This window comes from Macaca nemestrina, chromosome 19 (assembly GCF_043159975.1).
Source record: "Macaca nemestrina isolate mMacNem1 chromosome 19, mMacNem.hap1, whole genome shotgun sequence".
NCBI lineage: Eukaryota > Metazoa > Chordata > Mammalia > Primates > Cercopithecidae > Macaca > Macaca nemestrina.
The window spans coordinates 21202698-21214567 of record NC_092143.1 but is presented as its reverse complement, the minus strand read 5'-3'; the positions used below and the strand labels follow the sequence as shown (position 1 = coordinate 21214567).

At 38.7% G+C, this 11870-nt stretch overlaps 1 protein-coding gene and 1 long non-coding RNA gene across 2 annotated transcripts in view; one reads left to right on the top strand and one right to left on the bottom strand.

The window, feature by feature from the left end:
* LOC105477044 (uncharacterized) overlaps positions 1-11870 on the top strand; it is a 144411-nt gene that overhangs the window by 48356 nt on the left and 84185 nt on the right. The window lies entirely within an intron of this gene.
* LOC105477043 (lectin, mannose binding 1) overlaps positions 6904-11870 on the bottom strand; it is a 32434-nt gene continuing 27467 nt past the window's right edge. Inside the window, exons 12-13 of the mRNA XM_011733360.3 lie at positions 10501-10622; positions 6904-10220 (exon numbers count right to left, since the gene is read on the bottom strand). Coding sequence (XP_011731662.1) covers positions 10184-10220; positions 10501-10622 — 159 coding nt within the window. The 3' untranslated portion in view covers positions 6904-10183. The remainder of the gene's footprint in view (positions 10221-10500; positions 10623-11870) is intronic.

Here is an 11870-nt window from a genome sequence, read left to right as displayed (position 1 = left end):
AAAAACCTTTTACTCCTCGATTTATTACAATGGCCTTTGCCCTTGGATATCCAGGAACTACTAGCTGGTGTGTGTAGGATCCTTTTTTTTTTTTTTTTTTTTGGAGACAGCCTTGCTCTGTTGTCCAGGCTGTTGTGCAGTGGCAGGATCTCAGCTCTCTGCAACCTCTGCCTCCCGGATTCAAGCGGTTCTCCTGCCTCAGCCTCCCGAGTAGCTAGGATTACAGGCATGTGCCACCATGCCCGGCAAAGTTTTTGTATTTTTGGTAAAGACAGGGTTTTGCCATTTTGGTCAGGCTGGTCTTGAACTCCTGACCTCAAGCCATCTGCCTGCCTCAGTTTCTCAAAGTGCTGGGATTATAAGTGTGAGCCACTGAGCCTGGCTATAGAATCTTGTAGAAATGGTGGTAGAATCTTCCACTACTTCAGAAAGGGGAAATAAATGCCCTGGATTCATGAATGGGACCTCTAGGTGTCACCATCCCATGGCTCGCTACTGTCCTTGCATAGAATCCCCACTCCTCACTGCAAGATTGACCACTGCCTAGCTGCCAGCCACACTCCCTTTGCTTATTCTACTCTAATCACATTCATGTCCTCATTGTCCTTTAAACCAAGATTGCTCCCACCTATGTCCTCGTGGAACCTCCTGGCCTGTATTGCTCTTACACATCTTTAGGTGACTCACCCTTGCTTAATTCAGGTTTCTGTTCCCATTCACCTTCTTAGAGGGACTTCCTTGACCATCCTAAGATACCCTGCCTCCACTACCCCACCTTTTAATACTCTATCCTACTCTATTTTTCTTCATAGCACTGCACTCTACCTGAAAGTATATTTTCGTTGATTTAGTTGTTTCCTTTCCACCTACTCCATTGGAATGTACGCTCCATAAGACAGACAAGTGCAGTTTTGTTCACCTTTTCATCCCCATCTCTGAGAATCATGCTTGGCACATAGTAAGTGATCAATAAGAATCTTGGGGGAAAACAATGAATGAATGATTGTCACTAGGTCTAATGGCTTATTTTTGAGCAATTCGCTTTCAATGGAAGTAATCAAGATACTACATGGGATGATGGAGGTACTTGGAGAGTTATCTTCAGGCAAAAGTGAGACAGGAGAATAGGGTCTGGGGGCAGGGAACCTAAGGCCAATTCATGCTGACTTCCTGTAACTAAATTAAAAGGAAAACCCCAACTTTCCACACCTAAGTAACAAAAGGACTGGAAGCTACTTCCTTACACCGTTTGCAACTCCCCGCCCTCCACCCCCACCAACTTTTTCTGCATGGCAGATAGAACTTTCGAAGTATTTGCATAGGAGTGTAACTTTGTAACTTCACTTCAGCCTCTAATTGGTTGCTTTCCATGACCAATCAGATGCTTGCATAGGGTGTAACTTTTGTAACTCCACTTCAGTCTCCCATTGTTTGCTTTCCGCAACCAATCAGACTGATTGCAGGCCACTACTTCATTTACATAGGGTGTCCACCAAGTAATCAATGGGAAACCTTTAAAGGGTATTTAAACCCCAGAAAATTCTGTAAAGGGGCTCTTGAGCCTCCATGCTGGGGCCACTCCCATTCTGTGGAGTCTACTTTTGTTTTCCATAAATCTCTGCTTTTGTTGCTTTATTCTTTCCTTGCTTTGTGCATTTTGTCTAATTCTTTGTTCAAAATGCCAGGAACCTGGACACCCTCCACCAATAATAGAAGTAACATCTTAGTGCTTGCAAATCCATGCCATAGTGGTTGCTGCCTTCTTTGCCAGCTCCCAGGATCAAGACTACTCGCCATAGTTTTTAAAATCATGCCTCATTCTGATTTAATGGATCACCTTTGTAAACACTGATTCGTTGTGGCCTAGTCAACTTGAAAAATTTGATGGTATATGACCCGAAGAATTTACTAGAGAAGCAATAATCCCATTAGTGGAATTATATTTTAGAAATATATCACATTCAAACAGCATAAATACATTTCAGTCCTTCACCTGGGATTTCTCTTTTCACATCAAATGCCTAATTTTGCTTCTGTAATTAAAGTTGGCTAGTTTATCTTCCTTTTTGACCTTCCGCAAGGAAATCATGGTGATTAGGTTGTCCTGTCTTAGTCGTTATATCCTCTTAGCAGGTGACACAACAACATTTCAGGGGTAGCCATGCAGCTAAACCTCTGTGCTCATGAAGGTCAGCAGAACTGGAAGAGAAAAAAGGTCACCAAGTGCCAAGGCATGTGTCACCACACTTGGCTAACTGGCTAAGTGTAGAAATGACCTAAAGATGAGATTCACTGGGATTGATTTGCAACCTCTATTCTAACTGGGAAAAAAAGAGGTAATATAAAAAGAGGAAAAAGTCTTGGGGAAATAGAAGGACCATTATGGAAACCACAAAGGAAGTAAACACATAGCCCTAATCCTAATAACTGCCTACTGGAGACATTTTAGTGGTTTGTGTTTTACCTAATAGAGTGTCATGTACATCATAGACACTTAATACATATTTAATGAACTGTATTGAAATGCCAGGCCAAGTAGCATGTTTCTTTTCATTTCTATAGGATTGGTTAATATTCTTGTAGATACAAACTCAAGGCTATATACCAGCTGCGCAAAGAAATTCCCCAGTCGTGATAGCGTGGTTTTCATTGAGCCACAGGACTGAGGAGTCTCTTCAGCACTACCTTGGACCATTGTTATCTGATAGATTGTGAGACCCATTTGTGACTCTGTGCAGACTCAAAACATCTCAGTCCCTTGTCTCTCAAAGTGGCCATTTTAAGAAATGTATCCCAGGCTGATTCTTCTGTCTTCCAGAAATATTCAGCAATGTTATACTGAACGTTTCAAAATCTTTTGTGTGTGTGTGTGTGTGTGTGTGTGACAGGGTCTTACTCTGTCACCCAAGCTGGAGTGCATAATCATGGCTCACTATAGCCTTGATCTCATGGGCTCAAGCGATCCTCCTGCCTCAGCCTCCTGAATGGCTGAGACTACAGGCATGTGCCATCACACCTGGCTAATTTTTTATTTTTTGTAGAGATAAGGTCTCTCTATGTTGCCCAGGCTGGTCTCAAACTCATGGGCTCAAGAGATCCTCCCACCTTGGCCTCCCAAAGTGTTGGGGTTACAGGTGTGAGCCACCATGCCTGACCCCTAAAATATTTCTTTTGCCATCACTATATGACTGGTCTATTTCAGTTCACAGACATCACTTTTTGGTGAGGTAATAACTGTATTCTATTCTGTATCCTCTCTACCACAGAACTTCCATGCTGGTAGAGTGCTGAGTTGGTAGGCAATTCAGTGCTTGTTATTTTCTAACAGGCCATGCTGGCTTCCATGATCTGATTGAAAATTGCCATGCTGGTTCTACGTGGAAGGGGAAGATGGGCTGGGAACCAAAGATTAATTTACTAACTTACTGTTTACACAGTGGGCTGACCAATTTGAGCTGAGCTATGTTCATGCTTGGAATTCAGGTATATTTGGCAAATTGTAACATTCATGGTATGGCTAGCAATAAGTCTATTTGCATTAAGTACTAAGGAGGCTCTTGGGAGAGACTCATTCAGAGCAGACACAGTAAGTTTGCCTCAGTTACAAAGTCTTAGTTCCCAGAGGCTTGAGAAATTCTGTAGTGTCTTTCACTCAGGTTCACCCTGGCCAAGGCTCATGAACCCATTAGGACTGTTTCCTAGAGATGGACCTTTAATTAATAGTAACAGCCATTCTCACCGAGAACTCTGACCCTGGGGCCCATGCATCACTGCTTTAGTATTTTCTTAACAGAAAGTAACATGCAGGCGGGAGAGAGTCATTCTTCTCCATTTGGCCACAAACTACCCATGATGGTTAATTTTACATGCCAACTTGACTGGGTCACTAGATGCCAGGATTATCTGGTTCAACATTGTTTCTGGTGCGTCTGTGAGGCTGTTCATGGAAGAGATCTACATTTGGTTTGGCTGAGGAAAGCAGATGATCCTCCCCAGTGTGGATGGGCATCGTCCAATCTGTGAGGGCCTGAAGAGAAAAGCCAGAGGAAGGTTGGATTTGCTGTCTTCTTGAGCTGGGAACACTGATCTTCCTCTGCCCGGGGCACTCACGGTCCTCAAGCCTTCAGGCTCAGATGGACTCCACACCATTGGCTCTGGCTTTCAGGCCTTCCGGCTATACTACTGGCTTTTCTGGGTCTCCAGCTTGCAGATGGCAGATCGTGGGACTTCTCAGCCTCCATAATCATGTAAACCATACCTGATTTTATATGTATGTATGTGTGTATATATGTGTATATGTACGTGTGTATTTAAAGGTTGTTTCTCTGAAGAACCTAATACACCACCCCACGGACTGGCTCCTGGAAGCCTCCATTGCTTCTGTGGACAATGGCAGTCATGAGGGTGCCAGATGGCAGAAGTGGCTGCTTGTCTGGCAGGAGAATGAAATCCTCCCCTGAGGAGCAGCGGGACCTGTATGATGGAACATGGCAGAAATGGTGCCACTGCTGGGCTGACATGGCAGAAATGGCAGATCCAGAAGAGCGAGCAGTTAAGGGCCAACACAGGGGATGATGCCATCAGGAGGAGCAGCACCCAGTGGGCATCACGGGGGTTCAGAGAAGAGAAACAGTAAATGCCACGTGGCAGCTGACTGGGCAGCTTCCGGACTTATTTGTGAGGATCTGAGAAACGGAATGGGACTCCCAGCACTGCTGAGGACTGTTTCCCTTTTTTTAGAACTCATGAGCAGGTAGAGAAAGAGCCAAAAATCCTGTGTTGTACTGTTCTGGGTCAGTTCTCTCTTCTGATTTTCAGACGCATAGAATAAGAATAGCTAACATTTACTGGGCACAAGCGTCTTATTCCTAAGCTCTATTTATGGTGCTCTGTTATCTCAGTTATCACCCCATTTTAGAGATAAAAAATTGAGGTATGGTTCTGCCCTGAATCCAAGCCTATATTGCCTTCTGGCCATTTTTACTTGGCTAGTTATGTCAAAATCTATGTTCCAAATGGAACTTAACCTCTTCTTCCCTCATCTTCAATTCCCATCCTTTTTCTTGTGTTCCATTTTAGGATACCTTCCATCCAATTCCACAAGCCAGAAACAGAGTATCAGCTTACATTCTTCCTTCTCATTCACTCCCCACTTCAAATAGTCATTAGATGCTTGCCTGAATGTTTGCTTGTCCCAAAACTCCTATGTTGAAATCCTAATGTCCAATGTGTTACTACATTTGTAGGTGATTAGGTCATGAGGGTAGAGGCTTGATCTTCACTTTCCCAGTCTTTCAGAACAGTGAGCAATAAATTTTTTTTTTTTTGAGACGGGGAGTCATCATGACTCTCCTGTACCTTCTAGAACTACTGGTAGACGTATGTTGTACCTTCTCACCAACTGCCAATTTATTGCATTTTCCACCATTTTAGTATCTGTGTTGCATTCTTGGTAATTTGCTCAGATCTATCTTCTAATTCAAGAATTCTTTTGAGCTTTGTCCAATCTGGTATCCAAATTTGATCTCCACCTCCCATATCGAAGTTGTGTTTTGGGTGGTTCTTTGGAACTCCAACTGTCTTACTTTTCAGTGTTTCATTTCTTCCTCATGATTTCCAGTCCTTTTATAAACTCTTCAGTATTTTTAAAGTCATTTCAAGTGTACATATTTGTTGTCTTCTTCTGACTGTTCTATTATCTCAGATTCTTGGAGGTGCCAGGTTTCATTATTGTGTCTACTGTCACTCTTTCATATTTTTCTGGTTTATAATTTTTAGAGCTCATTTCAGTTAGGACTGGCTGTCCCTATGGTTGTCTAGTGCTGTCTAATATACTTTTGCTGTGGAATTATTGCTAATGAGTGGTTTTGTTTTGCCTTCTGGATTTTCCCAGACAAAAACCAATTTATATATTGTTTTTGATGTAGAGAATTCCACACCATGTAAATAAAGCATACACCTGGGCTTCAATCTCTTAACAAGGAATGTCCCCTTACCCAGAGTTCCAGGGAGAGATGCTTCCTATGCCTTCTCCGAGCTGTTGGGGTAGAAGAGGTCTGGGGTAGAAGTAAGAGGTCCTTTCAGCCCATTTCCACTGAAAAAGCAGCTCTTCCAGGGTCCTCATTTTATTCTAGTATCTCAGTTCAAGCCTCCTGGGTTTTTCAGGCCTAAAGTCATGTCCTCAATGCCACAAATGAACATAACTTTCAATGACAGTATCTAGGGCCTGTGTGTAGTCTAGTTTCTGCCACTCCCTACTACTACCAGTAGGCTCCCTGATCGGGTTTTAAGTTCTCAATTATTTCGAACCCATCTATGTATTTAAATCTTTTATTTTATCCACCATTTGTCTTTACCAATTAGTCTACCATTTTTTGAAGCCTCCTTATAAAGACACTTTTACTATGCTTATAACTGTGCGAGATAAGTATTATGAGGAAACTGAAGGTGACCTCCAGTGAGAGAGCCAGGATTCAAACCTAGATTTGTCTAACCTCAAAGCCCTACTCTTTTATTTTTATACCACATTAACTCTCAGAATTGGAATTACTTGGTTAAACGGTACTTGCCAAAAAGATTAAAATATTTTTTAAACTACCACTAATTAGTAATGACTATCAGTTCCAGCTTAACTACACTTTTGCCATCATTTGGTTATTAGAGGTAAAAACATCAAATACATTGTATTAATTAGTTTGTATTTTCATTACCAGCAAGGGTAAACAGTTATCCATGACCATTTCTATGTTCTCGTGCCATGCTTCCATGTACTGCCTCTGCATGCAGCAGGCTACCTTGGGCAGAGCCCAAAGCATGTGATAAATGAAATGCTATCACAATACAGGTCCTGTCTGAAAAACAAATGGCAACTTATTATCCAGGATCAATGAAGGAAAAAGCAAATTTACTAAAATATTTCTTTATTTGAATAAGGTCAATACCATTTCTTGAATTCCAGCTAGCATCAAATAACAATCAGGAAAAAAAAAAAAAAAAGATGACAAAATGTTATCCAATTCAAATTGACAGTGGATAGAAAACCCTTTTAAACTTTAAGTAATGTCATAAAAGAAATATATTAAACAAGCAACAGATAGATCTAAAAAGTTCCAAGTGTGGATTTCACATTAGATCTTATAAATTTAAAAAATCCTCAATATAATCATTTGTTCACTATCTTCTTTTGATAAGCACATGGACAGGGAAAGATAATCACATCTTAATAGTCACAACTGCTATTTGTGTTCTTTACAAAAACGGTATCTCTGCAATGCAGTGAGGCAGGCAATCCCTTGTTCAAGTAATTTCTATTTTCCCTAAGTTATCAAAAAGTACAACTGTCTGAGAGAAAATGTTACCATAATCACAATGAGGAAGGCAAAAAAGCTTTAGCAGGCAGGCTTGAAGTTGGGAGTTTTCATGGCTTGACCATGAATGATCTTAAGATGATTTCATAAGTTTAAAAGCCATCACGAAAATACTAAAAGCAACAGGTAATAATCTAGAGTCAGTCTGTAGTTGCTCATGAACCAAGAGTTTTAATAAAAAGGAACATTAATTGTAGGTATAAAAGAATCAGTGCACATCTGTTAATGTCATTGACAATAAAAATATATTATCCTCTCAGATCAGCTCTAAATTAACAAAACATCTATTTTTTTTCCACTCCTCATTTTAGTGGTTCTCAGACATCGGTGTGCTCAGAATCTCCTGAGGTGCCTCATATTGAACAATGACATCCCAAAGCCCCACCCCTAAGATTTGATTCAGGTGGTCTGAAACCAGGCACCATGACCCAGATGGTCTATGGATTATACTTTGAGAAACACTGCTATTCCCTTAATACATAACAAAACATTGTTTACTGTTTATGACTTCGTGGTAAAGTTTTAAGCTGAATAAAACATTCAAACAATTATTAGAACACAAATAGGTACATGAAATAAGGGTATTAGCCATTAAGCAATTGCATTTTCCTTTTAAAAGTGGCATCATAAACACAATGACTTACATAAAAATTTTAAAATCAACTTTGTTTTAATCCAAGGCACCTGTAAAACACTTGCTGGTGTGAGAGAAGTGAACAAATTCAGTTATACAAAATAGTACAGAAATGAAAGAATCCTGGCAGTGATTGATTTTTCCACAGAGCAAACCTTTTTGTTCAGAAATGAGCTCCTTACAAAAGTCAATGATTTTGAGAAAAACCAAACTTCAAATAATATGATACACATTCTGCGTGAACTACTTTACTGAGTGATTTTCAAGCAAAGTGTATCACTAAGTATAAAAGATGAAAGGTTCATGCTCGTGCTGTTTCATAACAGCCATCTCCATTTGTAATAAGAATGATGAGAATGATTCCCCTTGAATTTCAGCCCGAAAAATGTATACTGCATAGATCTGGTATTCCTTTAATGCACAGGCACATATGACCATGGACTTTATAATACTGGATTTGGCAGCCTTTTATCTCAGGAGGATTTCTCAAGTTTCATAGTCTACAACTTAAATATTCTTCTGAAGGTATATAATTTTTTTCATGGAGCAAGAGTAAATTCTGTGATGATGAAGCCTCTGAAACATGAATTTCAAAATGTTAACACTACAAAAGAAAAACGCTAGAGAAGCATTTTCTGTGTTGAAATGACTGAAGTAAAGTAAGTTATCACTGGCATATTCTCTTTCAGTGTTCCAGGATAAGTATCAACATAAAAAGCAATGCGAGACTGTTTGCACACACAGCACTCATTCGGTACGGCTATCATACAGAGTTCTTCAGACAGTCTTTATACATAGATTTTAGGTTGTTAGCCCAATCTGTGAATGACATTTGAGAGCAAACCTAGGGAGGCTTGGAATAATTCAACCGTACTATTTTATAAAATAGTATTGTTTGGAATTCTATGGCAAATGAAAGACAACCACTCTAGCTAAAAGAGGTAAAACAGTATTTTGAAGGCAGCAAAAATCAGTATAAATCAGCTGTGAACAAAATTAAATTTGCATCTTAAACTGTCATTTACAGACTGTTTCTATAATACCTACAGCTATGCACAAAGACTCTAAAAACTCCTTCCAGTCTGATATTTCAAGGTTAAGTTTACTAACAAGTGCTTCACTTAGTTCTGGCACTAAAAGGAAACAAGTACAAGTAATCACTGTTTTTCAAATTTTGCCTTCAAGAATCTTAAAACTGCTTCTACTACAGCCTCCTTGATTTAAAAGAGTATGCAAATGGTCACTAACCCCAGCCAGCATGAAGTAACTAATGTAAACCAGAATGTAGTGGCAGGTTTTGTAAATTTAAAATATCCTCAGATCATACAATTTGAGCTGAATTTACAGGCTGTAGTAAATGGGAGAAATGAATTCCTTAAGTTACAAATATAAATACAAAAATTATTTTCATAATATTGACCTGACACCATTGGAATGAAGACATTCAAGAATATGGGCAATCATGAATGAATACATTACCAGGCAAAATACCTATAAAAGTCATTCTCAGAGGAATGTTTCCACTTACAAGGTTTTTTAGGCAAAAAGCAGCTATTAATTTTCCTCTAAACTTTCCTTTAAAAGTGAAATATATCATTGATAAATAGAGGAAAAAAATTTTTCACTTAACATTTTGAAGTCTATTATCCAGATCCTTAAAGCTCTCAAAATATTCTTTGATTTCAAAGGAAGTTAAATTAAGATGAAAGGACTGCAGGCCCAGGCCTTTGATTAGGAAGTCTGACCTCTAAAAAAGACTTTGGTTACAAAATAAACCTGATGGGACTTCTTAATTAGACCTCATATTCTGGGAGGCATGAGGGCAAGTGTGTCTATGTTACACAGGGAAACCTGCAATATTGGAGACTTAGGGGGTAACATTCATATCCAGGGGTTGCCCCCACTTTCTTATTTACCCTCTTACTGGTCAATATTCTGCTCAGTGGCTGTATCATAGTGACCAGAAATTCACTGAAATTTAGACAGATTTACATACTGTGAACAAATTAAAATGTGGCTGTCTTTGCTTTAAGGTTTATTCTTAACTGCAAATCAATGTTTAAACAGTTATTTTATTTAAAAATTTTAATAATTTAGACTATGAAGCAATTTAAATACTTAAATTCCCTCAAAACAACAACATTTTGTACACAAATAGATGATGTACACATGAAAATGGTAGTCAAAAGAACTTTTTGGCAGCTGCTTCTTGCTGAGACCTAGGGAAAAAAAGAAACAAACACTGAAAGAAGGTCTATATACTTAACTTGAAACAGGATTGTTGAAAATTAAAATATCAATGCCTTTTGAATTATACAATGCGTAAAGATAAACACATATTCTATACATGCATTTTATGTGAACTGAAATGAACAGAAATCACAATAAACAATTTTATAGGTGGTGAAAATTGTATTATGAACATAGATAACTTAGTTGAATATTTCTAATTAAACAGATGCAGAAAAATATTGGGTCAAATTTTATCAAGAGACTTACCTATACATGATATAACCAATGAATAATACAGTTTGCACCACAACAAATATAATGAAGTGGACCGTAGACAAACATGATGGAAATGGTGGTAGTTCTGGGCATTTCGACTTTTCATTTGACAGCTGTAAGGCAAATGACTCTCTATTACAGTTAGTCAAATTAGCAGTTTGGAAAAAGAAATAAATGTGAAATCTTTGTAAAACTCAGTTTGCTATATAAACAAGTATTTTCATTTTTTCATCCCCCAGAAAACCTTCTATCCCCTTAACTTTTACTAACAACTGTTTTTGAAGGAGTAGGTGACACCGGAAGGCCTCCACCTTTTCACTACCCAGTCACTAACTCACTGCCACCTGGCTCCTGTCCGCATTACGGTATATGATAATGTTACTGTTCCTGATGTCACTGAGGCTAGGGTCACCACAGACAACTCCTCTGGACACTCCCAGTTCACGCTTGCTGTAGTGGTGTGATTATTAACAGCACCCCCTTCACTCTCAAAAGTGTTCCAGGTCAGACAATAAATTACATGGTCACCCTATCAACAAACTACTTGACATATAGAATGGCTTTTTCTCAGTCCTCATTCTCTCCAACCTCATAGCATTCAACATTACTCACTGGTGTTCTGAAAAATATTTCTTTCCCTATTTCCCTGAGTATTCCTTCTATTTTAAGGAGGTAATTAAATATCAGAAACAAAGATTTCATCCAAGTATCCAGAGAGAATGGCTTCTAAGATTAGTTGTTCCCAATATAGTTATATTTGTGGGGCAAAGTTCTTCAGTAAATGGATATGCACAGTATCAATTTGGTCACTGCAACAAAGGCTAAAGTAGGAGAAAAATAACCTCAAACAGAACTAAGGGGACAGATAGTAATGCTTTGGATGAGAGGTCATGATCAATAAGAAAACTATTAAGCCATGTTTGAAAAAAAATGTATATTCAAGGCATATATACAGGAATATAGTTAAGAGAGTTGTCAAAAAATGTAAAGGAGACAAGATTAGAAGCTGAAGACCTAAGTTATCTCCCTCTACTACTTACTAGTTACTGACCTTGGGAGAGTTAATGTAACATTATTACTAATATGTTAGCATATTTTCTAAAGGACATCAAATGTTTTAAAAAGCTTTTAAAAAGATAAAACATGATATAAAATATAAAGGATTGGGATTTCTGCTTCTGGTAAGGTACACTAGGAAATATGGGCCAATCATATCCCAAATATGTCTTACAGAAGACAACTAGCAGAGTCAAAAACAAATCCAACCCAATCCAAGCACACGAAACCCAGGTAAAGGTAAATGACGCTAACAAGATAGCAAGAAATTGCCAGATTATAGAACCTTGAGGAAAAAATAGGCC